The sequence below is a fragment of the Corvus hawaiiensis genome, chromosome 3 (genome assembly GCF_020740725.1).
Source record: "Corvus hawaiiensis isolate bCorHaw1 chromosome 3, bCorHaw1.pri.cur, whole genome shotgun sequence".
Taxonomy (NCBI): Eukaryota; Metazoa; Chordata; class Aves; order Passeriformes; family Corvidae; genus Corvus; species Corvus hawaiiensis.
This window is the reverse complement of record NC_063215.1, coordinates 79,309,108-79,329,738: the sequence shown is the minus strand read 5'-3', so window position 1 is coordinate 79,329,738 and position 20,631 is coordinate 79,309,108. Positions and strand designations below refer to the sequence as shown.

The window sequence follows — 20,631 nt, the reverse complement described above, 5'->3', positions numbered from 1 at the left end:
AGAGGGAAAAGATTTAGGCTAAAGGATAAAAGATTAAACAAAAGTGATGCAATTTCAATTGTTAAATACTAATTTTTTATTAGGTCATATATACAGCTTTACGGTTTTGGGATCTGCTAAACAAAGTTGTTTCACTTAACCCTTAAGTAACACAGGCGAAATCATTAAAAATAGCAAAATCAGTGTTTTAAGATTGTAAACAATAAGTTTAGAACAAATGAAATACAGGTGACTTTACTGGATTTAATTACCTATGAAACTGAATACCTTGAAAACAAAGTACCATAAAAAGATAAATGTATTTATTACGACAATGTTTTATGGACTTCAGATATGCATATTATTAATATGAATAACTGAGTCTAGACAGAGAAATACTACTGCACTTGAAGAGTTGGTATTTTGCAAATGCTTCAGTAGGTTTTTAAATGGATAGCACAAAAGCACATTTTAAAATCTCTTGTTCTGCTTCCTGAATGCAGAACAATTTACTGTCCCACTTGTGTGAGCTGTGTCCCTTTCTCGCACAGCTATGTGTGTACTGGAGAATAAAAAGGGGTGCAAGGAAGGCAAAGATAATTATAGGTTGAAGAGTCGACTCTTTTTGATAATGTTGTCTTAAAAGAATTAACATGCCCATATTTCAGTACTAGTATTTTAATGCCATTTACTCTTCCATCTATAGAAAACACTTAACTGTACTTAACACTTAACTGTAACTTAAGTTACAGTTTTGACTAACCATTCTGAAAATAAATTAATATTCTAGTATATCTGGCTATAATCTTGGTATATTTTATTTAATAAAAAAAGTTCAATTTTCATAAAAACCCGTCTCATAAAAACTAACTCTCCTAAGTGTACTGAACTCAGCAAAATCATGGCAAAACCAGCGACATTCAATTATGTGACTTGTAAGTCTAATTAAAGTATACTTAACTGCACCTTGTATCATACCAAAAAATACCATATTTATTACTACTGATGTTAAAGGAAACTTGTACAGGACTGAAGCTTGGTCTTTATTAATGAAAACATAAATCCAGTTAAGACTTCAGACAAGCTCTCATTTTTCAATTAACATGTTTTATTTCAATTTTATTCAGAGCTGAAACAAGAGTTTCATTTACAGCTGAGGAAAGCAAAGATGAAACTTTGTTCTTTCTTTTGTGCTCAGCCATACAATTTATTTTCTCCTGGCAATGGATTTAAAATCTCTTTCCTTTTTTTTTTTTTTAAATGGGAACTGTTTTAGTAAGTGCCGACACTAGAGCTGACAATGCTTTGTGTGTTTTTTTTTTTTTCCTTTTGCCTGGTTTCTGTGTCTGTGTGTGCAGGCATGCATTCATTAACGTAATTCCTCAACATTCAACAAGAGTGCATCATAAACCAGAGGAAAAAAGCCTCATAAATATTTAGATCCTCCACCTACCTTCCAAAACTAAAGTGAAAAAGAGTATTTAGTGTGGACTTGGTTTGAGTTAATCTGCATATGAACTGAAAGGGGGTACAAAAGGATGAAAAGGTGGTGGAAACGAGCATACAAACCCCATAGTCTCCAGGGGGCCATTCATCTTGTTCTTGTCAATACAATCTCAGTCTCACTGCTTGGCTGTGCTCTGCGCATGACCCGGCTTTGCAAAGGATGTGCCTTTGCGAGCTTTAGCCTGCTTTGCTTGCTTCTATCAGGTCATTTTGCCAGAGGAGAAGAAAAATACTTCACCTTTAGGAAGCTGGAGAAATTTCTCTACCTGCTTGTGGTCCACACACTGACATGCAAACTTAAAACATCTACATAAAAGGACAAGGAGGTTATATGAAAAGCAATTTTAGGTAATTTGACAATTAATGAGAGGTAATGACATAATGATGTAGCTTTAAGCATGCTACAAATCCATACAACTTGGGCCACGGGTTGTATATATTTACATATAAAACTCCACTATTTCTAACAAACAACGATGTCAAAAAATTACAGATAAAAAACCAGACCACGCATAAAATTCAGGACTTAGTGTACTTTCACAATTGAACAGTCACAGAATAGTTTAGGATTCTGCAAATTGTTTTTATATATTTTAATTTCTAAAAATGAGAGAATGTGTAATACATTATTTTTTATTTTATGATCTGAGACAAATTAATTTTGACTGATTTCATCATATTACCAACATACAATGCCTTCTGATCTACAACTACTGTTTTCAGGTATTCTTTTCAGCCAAAAGGGCGTAAAGACCACTAAAGTCTTTTACCAGACACAAATAATGATTGCACACAAAACAAAATTCTTGATCATAAACAGCCAAAACAGCAGTTTTTTGTGAGGACAAACTGAATGAAATACGTGTTACTTACTGAATTAATCAAACTCCACATCAGTCAGATGAATTGAATTACAGCAAAATTACATAAATACTATTTGCAAAATGGTCATTTCAGTCACATAATAATCACTCATCTTACTACAGTGCTGATCTTCTATTATCTAGTTGTGATAACCGGAAAGTCCAAGCGTACTGTTTTCAAATTATTCTCTATTTCAGTCTCCTCATTAAATGAACTCAGCCAAAGTGGGATTTTTTGGTCGGTTGGTTTTTGGTTTTTGTTACCAGACCTCCTCAAAACCGTGTGTCAGTGACCACACCAAAGTGACATCAGGTACAAGCACGAGCGTGCAAGCTGCTCTTACTCCCCCACTCATCACCTGGTGTCACTCTGACAGGCAGGACTCCGCCTACCCTGATGAACTCCTAATGAAGTACCAGGATGTGTCTGTAGCCAGAGGGGTAATTGATTTTGCTATGAACCTGTAAGACAGGTGCATACAAACTTCAAAATGGGATAAAAGATCAATTATGCTTCTAGTAATGAGAATCAGATGGACAGCTATAAATAGACTATCTGGAAGGAAAACCAAGTAGGGATGTATATTTTAATTGACTTGCTAAAGGGAAGACCACCTTCTGGCCTGAAAATTGGCCATTTAATTGGCTAGGTCATGACTTCTTAAAACCAAGTAGAAAAATTCTAGAGATGGGGAAATGCTTTAAGTCAAGCAGTGCCTTCCTTCCACCTCTAGCAGAGAAATGGTTTGCCAGCCTCCCAAGTAACAGGAACTTTACAGCCCTTTCTACCGTGGGAAGAATGAAGGCTGTCTAATCTGCATTACTTAATACCTGTTTTCATGTTGGCCTTCTTTAATCAAAACATTACAACAAAAATTAACAGTACCTTCTTTTTCCTGTATAGTTGCCCCCACAACCTGTTGTTTTTTGAGCATGCTGTCAGACCAAGTATTTATTTGTTAATACATATACAAACAGTATTATTATGCAAATTGAATAGCAGAGTATACTCTCTGGGAAACTGATTTTTGCATTTCTCTGCTCTGCTGACAGGGTAACAGTTCTTTAGCCCTATCAGAATTTGAGGTGTGTAGGGTGTGCACATGCTTAAAGCAGAGACAGTTGCTGTACCTGTTCTGTCAAAACAAAAACCTGCAATCAAAGAAGTGTCATAACCTTTCTTTAACAATTTGACAAGTTACTTAAATACCTAAAAGGTGAAGAACTGCCCATGAAACTTTCATATACTCTTTTTTAAACAAATACAATACCATAAAAGATAATGTTAACATGTCAGTGATCACCCTTATTTATGAATTGTACAGTAACTTCCATAATAAAAAGCTGCCTATTAGAGAAGGGTCTTAAAAGTTTTTACAAATTATAAGAAAAGTTGTACACTATTGGAAATGTCTCATGTTGTAAACAAACAGGAATATTTAGACTCACATGAACGGGATCTTTACAGAAGTAAATTGAATCTAGAAGAAATGCCTTGTATTTCCCTTCCCTATATTTCAGTCATAATCTGAGACCAAGCACAAAACATTTCACACTAAGAATAGTAACAAAAAGCTGTAAGAATTTGAGAATGGCCAGCAGTGTAAAGCATAATTTCCAGACACTGCAAATTTAGTAGTGATTTTTGCATGTATTTTGCCTCTACACCACAGCGAACTTTTCAGCTTATTCCCTTGTGCCTCTACTCTGTGGTCTGGCCAACACAATGACTAGATGAATGTAAAATATTAACCCACTTCCGAAAGGCAAAGCTAGGGAATGACTGCATTACCTTCAACAAAGTAATTTGGTTCTTGTCAAAATCCTGAACCCAAGCTGTTGTTCAAACTACGCCAAGAGCAGAAGTGGTTAATAGAAAACGTTTCTGTATGTTTACAGTGAGATGTAGCTGATGGCTCAACAGTTTGCAATGGCCACTCCAGACATCCAAAAGGTGTAGGACACATCTGCACAGAGCAGGCAGATGCCATACAGAAACTATGAGATTAAAGTGAACTTCTGGAGATTCAAGTGGAATACCACAAGGCAAGGGAACCCTATCCTTTATTGTGCTTATAAACCTGTAACAGTGACTTACTAGGATCAAACAATTAACTCATTTTAAACAATAATCAGATCCAGCATTAGCTATATAGGATGATACCATCTTGTATGAAGTGACTGCAGCTCAAAACAAGCCAGATCTCCTAGATAAGCAAAAATCCAGTGATGTTCACCTTTTGGCTTTGAGCCCAAGAGTCGTGTTTTACTGATTGTTATGACCTGGCCTCTGAGCTCTGGTGACAGTCAAACAGGGACTTATGATGCACCAGCCTACAAATTCCAACGAAGATGGCATGAGATTTGGGATACTTCCAGTTTCTATGAGGAAATCCTGAATTTATCTGAGTGCTTAAGCAATAATTCTCTGCACTTTCATAATGCCTTTCATCCAAGCAACTTGAAGTATTCAACTACAAAGTGTTTCACAGCTTCTGAAGAGTAGAGAACAGTGAAATGGGTTCCAGGGCATATGATAATTCAAATATATGTGGCTACTATATTCGAGGAAATATCTCCCACACTCAACAGAAAGACTGTGGGTAGGAGGAACAAATGGGAGACAATGAGTCATCCACAATCAAAACAAAGTTTAGGCTTCCTAAAGTGAAAAAGGACCATGAGAAAATATTAAGAAATTGAACGCTGTTGTTTCCTTTTAGAGAAAAGGCACAAATAGCAATGGACAGATAAAAAAAGAGCCTCTGAGCTACTACAGCACAGAAGCACAATGGTCTTTGTGTGGGTAATCAACAACCACTGTAGCACTGCTCTGTCCTTTGCTTTGGATGAACACTGTTGAGCAACTCTGTCTCATCTCCAGAAGCTTTCAACATTCATACTGCTTAGTCCCTTTCTTTTCTCACAGCTTTGTAGCTCCACATATTTCTCTTCACCAATAAAACAAAGATTTACATTTAATAAAGACTTGGAAAATATAAAGTATTTTGAGCAGATAGGAAAAGAAGACTTCTAGTAAAAAATAAAATTCTGGCCTTTTCAGACTGATTAATTACATTTTCTTAGAAGGCCCAGCAATACAAATGTTTCTTGCTTGTTACTGCAGTTTTAAAAAAGACTAAAGTTTTTTTATAATTTTAGATGTCTTGTGTCCAGTTAAATATATGCTCCTTTTGTAAGAAATGCTGCTCTTTAAGTACTGAACATTAAGAACCATATGCAACACATCACTAGCAATCCCACAGTGTAAGTCAATATACATATGCATTCACATTTCACACGTTAGGAAAAGTTAAATTAATGCTTCAACTGCATTTTAAATTCTATTGTGTTTCAGTCGAAACTTGCTTTCCTTGTGATATAGGAAAATAGTAATTAGTTTGTGGCCAGTTCGGGGTGGGGTAGATCTGGAGCTGAAGAAAGAGCTCAGCCCCCCCTTATCTTACACATAAGTATGTCATTCGACATTGTATTTTTAGTTACATGTAGCAACTTTTAAAAAGCTGCTGAGAGCACTACTGTAGTTGAGATGACTGCAACAATTAATATGCAGAATGTTATCCTGGATAGTTTTAAACTTAGGCATCTAGTTCAAAACAGACAGAAGGTAAAAAACCCCAAGTATGTCTGAAATAATAGCCAAGATGCCTCAATATTCTTAATTTCCAGATATGATAATACGGTAATCTTTTAAACTTGAATGTGCATTAGCTGGACTTCCACTGGCAGGTATTATATTTAGCAATGGTCAGTTCAGTGCCCCACAGATCAGGGCTGCATTTACAGCAACACACACTCACTGCTACTCCCACTTTGCAATGTGGGGCACAGGCTGGCTCACTTATTGCTACCAAAAGTGACAGGCCAGAAGCCATATGAAATTCCTCCCTGTGTGAGCACAGAGCTAGACAGCTAAGGTAGTAATTTTGTAACTGCAGAGATGGAAGTGTCATATCCTCGCACACTAACTGAAGCCATGGGGCTGTGCATGGGGTTAGAAACACTGGGAAAACACTGTGTACGGTGTGTTTCAAGAGATTAGTTGGCTTCTTTTATTGACCTAGGACAAGCATCAATTACTGATAATACAACTGTAAAATGCACTAAAACAATACAAGTGTTCATAAATTATAAGGTGTAGGAATGTTATGAGCTTAGAGGCAACACATACCTTCAAAATACAGGATTCAAATATGTTCTGTAAACAGTGTTGCCCCCCCACTGTTCAATTAAAAAGATGTTATGAAGATGATAAAGTGGATAAATTTTATGTTTACAATGCAGTACCTCAGTTTAGTTTTCTCTCTGTAGCTGCTGCAATTCTTTTCTCTTCTATGCCTTGTCAGATTGCTTTTCTTTTCCTCTTTCCCACCATTTTCTGCCTTGCTCAACAACGCTGTAATAAAACTGGCATACCTGAGACTTCATTTTCATCTCCTACTGGAGAGTGTGAAACAAAACCAATCTAAACTTTGTTTTTAATGCACAGAGATTTTTCAAGAGCACAGCAGAAGCACCGCCCTCTCTAGACAGACACACCTTTTCTTGTTGCTAAAATGCGATCTTTTCTAGAAAAAAGTCTGCCTAGTACTTAAAGAAACTGCATGTACAGCCACTGCATACCCATGGAAATAATCTACTCAAAAGTGCAATCTCGTAGGCAATCATTCTATGATAATCTTGAACACAGCTGTAATACATTCCACTATATATTGATTTACATCTTTGCCATGCATAACCATGACTCTCTGGTAGGTAGGTAAAGTGAAGCCCAATACAGAGATACTCCTGCCTTCCCTAATTACTGAAAGTTACACAAAATGCTTAGTACTTTATCAAGCAGAATTTAGTCCCCTCCATCCTATCCATGTAACAGCATCCTGCAGCAGTAACTTAAGATACATGAAATAAAGACCTTACCAAGAAAGCTGACAGGTACAAGATTTAGGTCAAAAGTGGAAAAATACTTTCTTGTTTTACTTTTTTCTCCCCAGCTTAATGATTGCCTAATTAATACACAACCACAGGAGCAAAGAGAATGTAGCTCTTCCTACTCTTGTGTAAGTTGATGAATCACAAAGGTATCTCTTCTTCTGGCTCCTTTATTCCAGACTGAGGAAGAGCCAGTTCTACCAGGAGTGATACTGTGGGTTACTACACCCTTCTTCACAGTTGTGGTACAGCTTGAAGTAACTGAAGTATAAGAGATACAAATCTGAATCCTTCCAGACTAAGGTGTGCTTAAAACCTGTATCTTTCAGTTCTTCAGCAATGACATAACATCACTAGTGGACAAATATAGGCATTATCTCTTCCAGGATTACACAGAATACTTGCACATGTCCCTTTTGAAAACTACACCATCTGCTTATTACTTTGAATGACACACTACTATAGCTTCTGCTTGAAAAGTTACCTGTCAAGTTTGCCTTAATGTCAAGGGAAATATGTTTTTGTTGTCAAACACAGTGCAGAATTTTCATGTAATTGGTCCTTGAGATTTTTAGTTTGGCTCTAGACCTTATTCTGTTAAAGCACTCATCACCTTGCAGAAATAAATGTATTTCAGATGTTCATCTGGTTTTGGGCATGTTTGGTTACAGTAGCTACAGTCTTGTACACCATGAACGATTCAATACTGAATCACACACACAGTATTTTTTTTTTCAAGTGACTGTAATGGGTGAGTGAAGAATTGCTTCTTTTCCTAAAGAAGTGTAGTACAGCATATTGGTACCTTCCTGTTACAGACAGCATCGCAGAAGGCTGATGACATCCAACAGCCTATGCCTATGATTTGGTCAACAGAGACATTGGAAGTAATAGCCAACACTCTTGAAAGAGCTTCCCAGTAGTCATTAGCCTTTGCCTCTATTTCCAAAGGTGTTATCAGCTATGAACATTATAGCAGTAATTGAATTTGCTTTTTATGATCATTGCAGGCCTTTACTGTAATACACAGAGGCCGCTGCTGGCATTATCGTAATCCTTGTAACTTTGAGATTAGATTAATGCAATAAAACTTCACCTTAAAAGAGAAACTGTTGGAGAATACTACAGGTTACATGATACAAGAAGGGCTACCTAGACGAAAACACAAGTGCTGAAGATAGGCACTTCTGCTTGTGTCTAGATAGAAGTTAAGACATTGGGTAGTTACCTGAAGAACCTTACAAGACCACAGGACCTGGTTATCTTGAAACAGACTAAGCAACCTCTATCTCCCTGCCCCCTCCCCTTCCCTGATAATAACACCACACACCTCTCCCCCATACCCACAGAACCTGTTTACCCAGCCCTCTATCATGTCCTCCCCCCAGCCTTTTTCCCCCATGGGAAAACTGCAAAATTGAGAGAGTGCAAAAGTATTTCTACTGTCTCAGTAGATCAGGCTGTAGTCATGGCAGTCTTGATGGGAGCTGTACCTTCAGCTCTTTAACCTGAATTAATTCAACTTTCATCTCCCAGGAACTCTTAAAACTCCCTTTCTTACAATGTGGGAGTATGGGAAGGTAAAGGCAGAGAGCAGAACATAAGGTATGCTGAGAGGGGCTTTCAGGTAGCTTTTTTGGTTTTCACTGTATACTTGCTAAAGATATCATGCTGATTTGTCTATTTGAAACCAATGATGAGGTTTCTGCATTTTATTAAAACATTCAGCTTTTCCAAGGGCTTTTTTCTAAAGACTTAAATTCTGAGTTTTGAGGTATTTATGGAAAAAGTCAAGGATGAGAACTTTTCCTGTCATTTGCGCCTAATTAAACGGGCAGCTTCATTAAGTAGCTTTGCCTCAATTTCTGTACTGTTCTGACTGAGAAAATAATTCAGATTAGCAACCAAGCAAACTAGAGATTGAATCACTGGCATGGGTGATTCCACAAGTGTTGGCGTGCACCATCTCATTCTCCACTAAATAAGCACAAAATAAATACTTTAGGACAAACTATATTGTTCCTGTTAGTAGGTTACTGGCGTTACTGCACAACAACTTGTGCTGGTATTTCTTACCTCGTATTGTCTGCTTATATTCGAGCACTGGAAACTCTTTATGTCCAGGAAGCAATAATGAAGTGGTATGGGAACAGCTGCACCAAATCTGCTGAAAAAAAGTCTCCATATGCTATTTTTACTGTGAGAATCATCAGTCCAGAACAATTATTCTAACATCATCTACATTTATCTAATTTTAAGACGAAAGCTTGCTGTTTAGCAGATGCCCTTAATCAAATGGAAGGATTCGACAGCACGGTTTCTCAGGGTTAAAGAGAGCCTTCGTTCACCAGTTAAAAATTAGCAAGAAAGGTCTACAAAAATGCATCATTGTCCAGACTGGTCTACAAGAAGTAAAAAGATGGCAATTTTGTTAAGCGTGTAAGGTTGTATTTTAGCTTGTCACAATCTTAAAACAAGGTTGGAAAAGAGCAAACACAATCATGTTACTAAATAGAAACTGCATTGTTTTGTCATCCATAACCATACTGCGGTGTGCTGTGGGCATGCTATTGATGAACTAAGAATCTATATTTAAAAAAATGGTTTGTAACACTGCTATTCTTTGACAACAAGGATAATATTTTCTTACTGAACATACAATTTTTTTAAGGATAGAAGCAGTATGACTGACTTACCTTACATAAGCGATTAATTTCTACTAATGTAAACAAAACCCTAAAATGAAATAAAAACTCCAGTGTCCAAATAATGAGCTCTATCTACACGTTTGAAGGGGAAATATACAATGAACACCGGATATGCATGCAATGGAACATGCAATAATCCAAGTCATTTTAACTGTTATGAGAACTATGCATCCTCTACATTTTTGTCAATGCACATCTTTCAGGAAAAGCAGAGTTAACACTGCTTGATAATACCCAATGACACTGTACTCCAGTCAAGATGACGTGTCTCTGTTTCTTTTTAGTTTAGGAAGCATTATTCATTGCCATTAACCTAATATTGAAAGTATCTTCAAATACTGTGTAGTACGTATTGAAATACATTTGAATTTTTCACAGAACTTCAAGCAGTAGCTAGACTTTGTACCTAATCCTATGAAATATGACTGTTTTCAGCGAGCTACGTGAAGAATGCAGCGGTTTTTATCCAGCTTTGTAACAAAAGCCCTACCAAGCTACCGCAAACTGCCTCAAAGCTTCCTGACAGCCTCTTAAGTGCTAAACACCAAGTAAGAACACAGAGTAGCTGCGTGGGTAAGGAGGAATACGTACAAGCAACCCCGTCGCGCTGCTTTGCCTCTGCGGCTACAGTGGATGGAGCACGTTAATTTTGGTTCTGGCTGCCGGACACCGCTGCTCCCGTCACGTTTCCCATCCAAACCCGTCAAACAAGCCGCGGCTGATGCCAAAACGCGGCGCTGCCCTACAAGCAACAAGGGCGACGCACAGCCTTGCCGAGGAGGCTCGGGCGGGAAGGAGCTCAGCGGGCCGGGATACGGCCCGGGCTACCGACCGGGGCAGGCGCTGCGCAATGCCCGCCGCAGGTCGGGGGGCCGGGGGAAGGGCCGGCCGTGCCCGGCCGGGGCAGTGCCAGAGCGGACGGATCTCGACCCTCTCCGCGCCCCGCGGGGCCCGCCCGCGGCCGCCCGGTACTGGCGGGGCCCCGCAGCCGGGGTGAGCAGCTCCCGGCAGCCCCGCTTCTCCCTCCTCGCCCCCGCGCGGGGCCGGTCAGCGGCTGGCTCCCGGGGCACTGTGGCGGCTTCCCCGCGGTTCCGCGCTCCCCGCCCGCCCCCGCGGCCCCGGGACCGACCGGGAATCGCTCGTCGCGCCGTCCGCACCGCCCACCGCCCGCGCGCGCAAGCGCGGCCGCAGCCCCCGCGCGCACCTGCCCGCCCCCCGCCGCCGCCGCCGCCGCCGCCACGCGCGACCGGGGCCGTGCGGAGCGGCGGGAGCGCGCGCGCCCCGGCGGGGCTCTCCCCGCCCCCGGGGGGGGGCGCGCACGTGACCCATCCCCGCCCCGGAGGTGCCGCGACGCGACTTTGTTTGGGAGAGTTCCGTGCGCGCGCGGCAGCTGGTTCCCCCCCCGCCGCCGCCCCGGGCCCCCGGAGCGGAAGGGAGGCAAGGAGGGAGGGACGGCTGTGGCTCCGCCAAGCGGCGCTGCCGCCGCCGCCGGGCAGCGGCCTCCCCGCCCCTGGTCCCGCCCCCGGCGTGTCCCACCCCCGCGGGCCCTGCCCCCTCCCCTCCTGCCGCCGCCGCCGCTGCTGCCAGCGCAGCCTGAACTGAAGCGAACTCCGGAGCGAACTGAGGAGAAGTGAGGAGGCGGCGGCGGGGCTGAGACTCACCAGCCACAGGCGGCGGCGGCAGCAGCGGCAGCGGCGGGAGGGCGGGCGGGCGGGAGGCGGAGAGGAGGAGGAGGACACGCCAGGCGCAGCGCGGCGGCAACAACAGCAGCAGCAGCGGCGGCGGCGGCGGCAACAGCGGGGAGACACCGGCGGCGGCTCCTCGGAAGCGGCAGCCGCGCCAGCAGCGCCCGCCCGCCCCGCGCGTCCCCTCCCTCCCTCCCCCGCCGCGGAGACTGGGGGCAGCGCCGAGAGGAGAACCGGGCTCAGCGTGTGTGTGCGCGGGAGGAGGAGGAGGAGGAGGGGGGACACACCGAGGACTGCGCCGGCCGAGGGCGCACGGAGCAGGGAAGCGGCGGCGGCACCGAGAGGCGGCGGCGGCGGGTCCTCGTGCCCGGAGAGGAGGGCGCAGCCCGCACGGGGGTTTCTACCGAGTTTCCTCTTTTTTTTCCTTTTTTTTTTTCTTTTTTTTCGGTCCCTGGGAGTCAGCGGCGGGTCTGCGTTTGTCTCCGGATTTGAATCCTCCTCCTCCTCCTCCTTCCTCGGGGAAGCTCCCCTCCCCGCCCCCTCCCCTCCCCCACCGCCTCCCTGCCCGCCCGGATCCAGCCGGGCGCCCCGTGCCGCGGTCGCGTTGCTCGGCGGAGCTGCTGCGGGCGCTCGCCGTCTCTGCGCGGGCTTGGAATATGGTTGGGGAAATGGAAACCAAGGAGAAGCCGAAGCCGAGCCCCGATTACCTGATGCAGCTGATGAACGACAAGAAGCTGATGAGCAGCCTCCCCAACTTCTGCGGGATCTTCAACCACCTCGAGAGGCTGCTGGACGAAGGTAAAAGCACTCGCCCGGCCGCCCCCTCCCCCGCCCCGCCGCCCTGCCCTGCCTCCCCCGGCCCGGGGATCCCGCTCGGCCCCCCGGCCCGGCCCGGCCGGGCGACGGGGGCGGCCCGGGGCCTGTTCCGCTCTCCCCGCTGCTCCCCGCACGCTCCCGGCCCCGGCTGGGGAGCCTAAAACAAAGGGGAAGTGCGGGCTCTCCCCTCCCTGGCCGCCGTCGCGCGGTGCCGAGGGACTCGGGGAGCGAGTGGGAGGGGAGAGGCAGCCCCGGCCGCACGGGTCCTCGAACCCCCCGGAGGGTTTTCCCCCTTATTTTTCCTTTTTTTTTTTTAAACCCTTTTCCGCACTATTTCCTTAAACCGGGGGAAGGGTAACTACAGCACGGAGGGAGGGAACGAGGACAGGAGCTCAGGAATGCGCTCTGGGGGAAGGCAGGGAGGAGGGGAAAGGCTGGCTGGCGGCTGGCGCTCCCCTCCCTCCATCCCTCCCTCCCGTGGCGGCGGGGGACACGGGGGTCCTGCCGGCGCCCTCGGAGCGCTCCGCCGCCCGGCCCCAGGGCCCCCGCCGGGGGGGCGGGGGGTGTTTGGTTTCGAGATTTGGCTGTTCTGGAAGCTGCTTGGACTTGAATAACTAAGGCGGAGGGGGGCTGAGCTCTTTTTTCAGCTCCAGATCTACCCCACCCCGAACTGGCCGCAAACTAATTACATTTTCCTATATCGCAAGGGAAGCGGGTAAATTGTTCTCTCAGCTGTCTTTACCTTTTAAAGAAACTTGACTTGAAAGACTCCTACGTGTGACTTTAGTGAAGTGGGAGAAACAAAAAGGATTACGAAATTGCCTGGTCCGCTCCTGCCAAACGTCCATCCCGGCCCCGCACCCGCTCCTGGCGCGGGGCGAGGCCCCCCCAACCCCCCAATTTTTCGCTAAATAACTTTGTTTAAGGCTAAGCTTTCATAAATAAATAATCACATTTTAGAAATTAAAAAGAAAAGTATGAGCTGGGAAGTTACGGTGTCCCATATGTTTTCCCACTACAGTAACAGACCCACTGTGTATTAAAAATTAGGTGAAACGCTTGTTCTTAGTATTTTAAATTCGCCTTATAGTCGGGTTCACAGGTTTGTTTTTTCTTGTCAGAGGCATTTCCTTTCCTTCCAATTTAAACCTAGGCTTTCTGGAGAGTTAGACCTGTTTGTTTAATAGTATTTGATAGCTTAGTAGAATATGAAATGACCATAAATTATTTATACAGTTTCACCTTGTTGGGATTCTTAGTATGAAGTACTGATTTTCGAGATTTTGAGTTGGGGTTCTTGTTTGCGGATGTATTCCACCTCACTAAAAGAAGTTTGGGAAGTTGTTGACCTCGGAAGATGAAAGAACTGGTTATATTTGGTAGAACAACTCCCCGCCCTCTGCCAAGACTGTAAAAATGAGATAGCGACTGTAGTACGACACAAAAATAGCATGTTGAGAAAATGCTACCTTCGGAAATAAGTGATAGAGGAGTTTAAAAAACCCCAAACAAAGGGTGAAGAATACTGAAATATGGATTGTGGGAAGCATTATAGTAGGACCATCTGTTTTTATTTTCAAGACACTTGGAGGAGTTTGAATTTACATTGGAGCAAATATGGACATGAAAAGCAAAACTATTTAAAACTTATGTTCTTGGTCACCACAGTGAACAACCTCTTCAGAGTAGGTAGATTTACAAAAAACACCAAGAAGAAACTTGACTGAGAAGACTCCTTTATAGCACAAATGAGCCTTTCAGAGGCTTGATAATGGATTTTTAAATTCCTGAATCTCTTCAATGTAATGTATTTGGCCAGAGGAGGCCTGAAGCTGTTTTTTTATTTTCAGAGAACAAAAGGAAAAACATTTCCCGATGTGAAAAGGACACTGAAAAAGGAATGCCTGAAATACATCTTGTCATATATTTTGAAATACTGAAAACTCTGGAAGTCTGTTTCCAAAGTATTGGAGTTCCAAAACGAGGGCTCTTGAGACACTTGCTGAAAAAGTTTGTGTTGGAACTATTCTTCACGCTCTTCTTCAAAAGAAAAGCAAATAAAATACTCTCTGTGTTCCTAAATGGTCTCTGGAAGAAGCCTGCTATCCCTTTAAGCTTTTCTGCTTTTCCTGTTTACGTTGGCAATTGGGTGGAAGTATTGTGGAGGCAGAAAACTTTTTGGAATGTTGAAAAAAATGTTTCATGCAAATCTAGTAAATTGCTTCAAGACTTCAAAATTTGAACACTAAGGGGCGCCAGTTATTTTTTTTTCTGAGGCGTAATTCCGCGAGCACCGAGTATTGACTCGGGCAGTAAAATTATCAAATCGACGGCAAAGAATGACAAAATACTTGTGGATTTGTGCAGGTATCTGTATTTGCATGGACTTCCATGTATTGTATGCTTCCAGGCAGTATTACATAGGTGGAATGGGCAGTAGCAATGAACAGCCGAGGGAGGAGTTCGAATAACAGTTTTGCTGTAAAACACCTATCGTGGTTACCAGTGGGGGCTGTGTTAAATGTCTTGAACTCTATGCTCCACTGACATCCTCCAGCAGAGGAGTTTAGTAATAGCGAATTACAGGTTTGCTAGAAAAATCTGCAGGATTTAATTTGCTTAACTTAAAAGTGTATTATTTCATAGTTTCATCAGTTGTTTCCTGGCACCCTTGAGAATACCAAGTATATGGGGCAAGTGTGTGTATATATAGGTATATATAATCTAAAAATAAAGTTACGGGGTTCACATTCCCTCTTTGCCTCCTCCACCCTGTCATTTGATTTGCTTCTTCTAGTTTGTTGTTTTGTGCTTTAGGTAGGTGGGGTTTTTTTCTTTAGTTACTATACAACCATTTTCCTGAAGGTTTTGTTTATGCTTGAGAAGAATAATATTATGATCAGCCATTGTTTTTTATTTTGTGTGCTGATCAAAATGAAGAAATAAAGTCACAGCCCTAAGAATTCAAACAAATAAAAGATGGGATTGCTTTCCCTACTGGAATGCTAGGGTGGGTTTTTTTATTATTATTTATTTATTGTTACATGCCATGTCAGTATTTAAAAACAGAGCTCAAAGGGGCTTCTGTTGTGATGACTTCTTGTAACTGTGTGCAACAAGAGATAGAAAGGGACCTGTGAAGGTGAACAGTACATCTAATACGGTTAGGTTACAGAATATACATCTGCCTTTTTGGGGGACATTTCTACGCTATGTGTATTATCCAAAACATGTTTTCCTTTCTGAACTCTATCCTACTTTTTGATCTTTGAAAATTTTAGTGCTTAACTTAGTAGATGGTCTCTGTCTTGCACCATTTTGTTTTTGAAGATTAGCTTAAATGTAAGAAGTGTATTGGGAAACCTTTTTTTTTTTTTTTAATAAAAACTACTGTCATAAAATGTGAAAGTCACAGTTTTGTTTAGGTTACGGTTATTTTTCCATATGCGTGCTTTTAACTTCTTATGTGTAAATAAGGCTTCTGTGGATTAACAAGGATGTTTAAAGAGCACATCATAATAACTAGGAAGCTGAATTGTTTTTATCAGACTAGTGCAAACCTGTGGGAAGAGAGGGTTCTTCCTGAATGTGGAATAGGCTGTATTTCCTGTAATTGTTTGCACCATCAAATGTGACCTGATTTTTTTTTTTGATTTTTTTTTTTTCTGCTTAAGCTTCTGAGATACTAACTTTTATGATCTTAACCTAGATTGTTTTTTTTCTGACAACTTGTATATTTTAATAATCCTCTTTGTGGACAGTGAATAGAGTTGTACTAATTTTCTTGCACTATTTTTAAAAACTAAATTGGACGTTTCAAAGTTCTCAGTAGCACGCTGACAGATTGAATTTAATGAGGTACTTCAGTTGTGTCCTTTCAGGAGGCTGTGAACAAATGTGCCCGAACTATTAACTGAGATCTGAGTAGTCTTAATTTTTAAATTTACATTTTGTTTTCTTGAACCTGTAAGTGGTTAGACTCTTGCACCTGATCGGACTGTACACAGATCAGATCTGTGGTCTGAACTGTTTTCAAAAAGAGTTTGAGGTGGACTTTATGAAGAATTCATTTTGCCTTGGTAACCTGTACCTCAAAAACTTACATCTTCCCTTCAAAACTGCGTTGAAGGTGACTTAAAAGCATGTCTACATTTAAATGTAAATTAAACCATGCATCTACCTATTGGAGGTAAATTTAATTTTGTGTCAAATAGACTGCCTCTTTTTTGTCTACCAGGTGTAGTAAACCTAGTGTAAAAACATCTAAGTAGACAATATGAGGATCATTTTTTCTTGAATATTGTGCTCTCTGTTTAATTTGCTCACTGAGAAAACTGCATGTGAACTTGGAGGGCCCAGTGCTCAAGAGTGCAGTTTTTGTGTCAGTCCAGTTCTATGAGCCAAAACGTCTGCTTGAAGTAAGGCTGAAGAACTGTGTTCTGGTGTTGTAAATGAATTCTCTCTGAGAAGTTATCTAGTTACTTTTGTACATGACCTTATTGTTTGTGATTATGTAAATGTAGCTTAGCTAGGGTTTTGCTGACTTGTCAGATTTGATGGAGGGGCACTGGCCACATTAGCATGTCAGTTTTTTCAGTTGTATCAGGTCTTGCAATAAGCCTCCATTATTTCATTTAAAATGTGCTTCTTTATGCAATATTCAGGAATGAATATTCTTTGGGATAAAGTTGTTGTGAAAGGTGTTTGCCGAGAGAGTCTCAGACTAATTTTTAAACTTGGTGTATTAATGTTAAAATTGTCAAAACAGCATGCCACAAGAGCATTGAGTATTGTTTGTGTGCTGTTTATCATTAGTACTCTTTTGAATTTGGTTCTTTAATAATCTCTAAAATTTAATGGTCTGAGGTGTTTTTCTGATTTATGAATGTGTTGTAATAACAAGATTGTAATGCTTCTAGAACTTGTATTCAAAAACCTTGTGAGAGCTATTTTGGGGTGAGGGTGTTGGTTATTTTTTGGCGGAGGGGGGGAGTGGGTTTAATACCTTGGCACAGCCTCTTATAACATCAAACCAAAAGCTCCATTGCACTTAAGAAATAAGTGTGGCGGTTTTTTTTGGCTTGTGGAAAATATTTAAAACGGCAACAGTTCAGTTCTTTTTAAAATACGTTATTTTTGGAGCTGTATCTGCAGCATTTATAGGATTGCAGTCACCTGGCTTGTAACTAAAAAAAAGGGTATTTTTTTAACTGACAACAAGTTTTAAGTTAGTAAAACAGTTATTTTAAGCTCACGCTTTGAAAGCTTACCAATAATTGCTTGTTAAAATATCTGTCTTAGGGTGTTTGTTTTTTTTAAATAAGAATAGCCACAGTAGACTTAGTTCTATGCAGGAGGTGCTGACTTGTTAAACTGGAAGAGGCCTGTTCGAATTTACTGTTTTTGTTTAGTGCTACTTGTTCATTAAGGTTGGAATTGAGTTGCATTTTCCTCCTCTGAAATTGAATGCAGTAATTTCAAAAATAACTGGTGTCATACAAAAATCTCTTGCTATGGTTAGAAAAACTGACCAAGTGCCGATTACTTTAGGGAGTGGCATGGCGCGCAGCGCTTTCGTAATGCACAAGGGGAAGAACTGGAGGTGTATTGGTTAATGTTGTAGTAAAAGGGGAAAAAAATCCCCTAAACCAACCACCACCAATTGAGAAAAACTCTACAGATTTTAAGAGAGCGCTTAGAATGTCCTGATTATGAAAATGAAGTTTACGTGCATCAAAAGATGGAAAGAAATTACTTATGTTTGATGGGTGCTGTGGGTGTGAAGAGAAGGCTAGTCATGAAGTGGATGGTGAGTTTTGTGGGTTAGTAATGTTTTTGACTAGGTTATCTGTTTCAGTCATTCTTAGACTAAAACTTTTTTTCCTCTTGAGTACACTATACAATGCCAGGACAGGAATGGGATGCTTACAATGATTTGAGTTGTGTAGACTTTGTTAGAAAAGCAAGTACATTTGAATTGTTTTTAATTGCTGTCTGTAACAGTAAAGTATTCTCCATTTTTGAGAATGCACACTGATGCAGGTATCCTATTAATTAGATGTATTATTAGACACTGATCTGGTATATTTCTGTGGCCGACAGGATAGACCTGTGTTAATGTTAATTATCAGACCATCCTGACAGCTCAGGCTGATTGAAGTACAGCAGGAGTCTGCCATGGAAACTGATGGTTTATATTTGACTGCTTATATGGAATGTTGGGGGGGGCGGGAGAGGGGGGAGACGGGGGAAATGCCTTGCCAGGAAAGTTGTGAACTAATGAAATGACCTCACTCGCTGACCCTTGTCTTTATTGAAACATAACTCACAACTTCTCATTTGTGCTGTGTGAATTTTTCTGTATTGATTTTAGTCAGAATGCGAACTATGAAGATCTTCTGTTGATTTTGACATTTTACAGAAATTTAATAACCCAGTGCTTAGAAAACTAGTAAGAACAATAAAACTGCCAGTGTTTTTAATCTCACTATGCAGTTGGTTATGTCAGTAGAAGTGCCACACAAGCTGCACCTGTGGCTTGCTAACAGGAGGATCGGTGCTTGTGAGGTACATCGAAACTACTGTTTGAATCCTGAAACAGCTAATAGGTGTAATGTTTATGGTCTGAATTATATACCTTTGCTTTGCTAAGACAAAGAGTGGGGTTGCTGAAAGTTAGGCAACGTTACATTTTTACTTTTGACTTCAGAAAATACCCTGTGTAACCCTGTACAGTGCAGTCAAAGTAATGTCCAGGTTTGTGTTTCTTTTGGTTGTTTTTCTTGGAAACGTTTCATGGAAGTGGAGTTAGCTTTTTAATAGCAGAGCTTAGATTTTTTGAGACAATTTATGCACGAATGAACAAAACAGCTGTGACAACACTAAAGAGAAATAATATCTGGCTTCATTAGCAGAGGTGCTCCTCCACTTTGTTATTCTTGCTTCCATTAGAAAGTATCTTTTGCAGGCTAGCTGCGTGTCTGAGAACAAGACAGCACAAGTTAAAGTGGAGTTGTGTTACTTAAACCTCTGTTGTCTGAGTTTGGCACTTGAAGTTGCAGCTTTTGTGATCTCTGCAGTTATTTTAGCAGGTGTCAGTGGTGGGAATGAGTGTGGTAATGCTAATGGGATTTTTTATTTATTTTATTCTCATGGTTTGAAATAGTGTAGAAATTGAAAATACATTTTCAGTTACTTTTCATTTGAGAATTGATCTTTTTTTTGTACTTGGTGTCAAATAGTAAATTTTGTTTTTCAGTTCAGTGCAAAAAATTTTTCTTTTGAAGGGGAATGGCAGTAGGTAGCTATTGATGTGTTTTAATGTTTTTGGTGGTGCATAGTTGAGTAGCACCCTGGAAGTCAATTTTTTTAATTGCTTTAAAAAATATTTTTGACTGTTTTGCATCTGCACTTGGATCCTTTTGCTTTGCTCCATTCTGTAGTTTGAGGGATTTTCTGTGTTTCCAGTACCAGAGCGAGGTTTTGATACTTTGTACTGTAATTGCAGTGCTGCAGGAAGTGCCCATGTGGGAAGGTGCTCAGGATACCCGTTTTTAGAAGGGATAAACCATGAAGCACTTTGCGTGATAACTCACTGAAATCTGAGGGTATTAACAGCTGGAACAGTTAACACTTCAGTGGTGTATAATCTTATAAATGTTGGTGTGTCTTTAAGACTTGATTTGAAAAGTAAAAACGTCCCGGCATGATAAGCAATTAAAATCTTGTTACTTTGCTGGGAAGTTACTTCTACGTAATCTAGGGAGTAATGCATCAGAATGGCTGCTGATGTCAGTGCAGAGACAGGGGAAGATAATACAGTACTTTATACCCTTATCTGGTGGATCAGTTTCTGGCTTAAAAGGTCAGCTGATATTCTGTACTGGTCAGGGTTTTTTTTGAGTTTGTTTTTGTGTGGTGCTGGCTTTCTTTTCAGATCGCTCAGAGCTGTGATCTCACTCCCCATATGTGATCTCAGAGTAGTTGTGTTGGCACAGTGGCTGAGGTGGCTCGATAGTGACGATGTAGAGCAGTGCCGTGGGGAGGGAACTGCATTTGCTTAAACATTTACTTAAAAGTCTGAAGCTCCCGGTTGATGTCCACTGATTGTGGATCTGGTCC

General features: G+C 41.7%; 1 protein-coding gene and 1 long non-coding RNA gene across 14 annotated transcripts in view; one reads left to right on the top strand and one right to left on the bottom strand.

Annotated features, from left to right (window-relative positions):
* Positions 1-52: 52 nt before the first annotated feature.
* Positions 53-11,150, bottom strand: LOC125322700. Its single transcript, XR_007202180.1, has 2 exons — positions 10,601-11,150; positions 53-9,465 (listed from the first exon to the last, which is right to left on the bottom strand). It is a non-coding gene; the product is annotated as an uncharacterized LOC125322700 (long non-coding RNA).
* A 663-nt stretch (positions 11,151-11,813) lies between these two features.
* The window catches only part of QKI (QKI, KH domain containing RNA binding), a 157,571-nt gene continuing 148,753 nt past the window's right edge, over positions 11,814-20,631 (top strand). For 3 of the 13 annotated variants that reach the window (XR_007202402.1, XM_048297852.1, XM_048297846.1), the window contains exon 1: positions 11,820-12,492. Coding sequence is in view for 12 of the 13 variants with exons in the window: in XM_048297852.1 (XP_048153809.1) it covers positions 12,351-12,492 (142 nt within the window). In the remaining variant the exon portion in view is untranslated. Of the gene's footprint in view, positions 12,493-20,631 lie in introns of all 13 variants that reach the window. The other 10 variants (XM_048297841.1, XM_048297837.1, XM_048297840.1 and 7 more) reach the window with 7 other exon arrangements.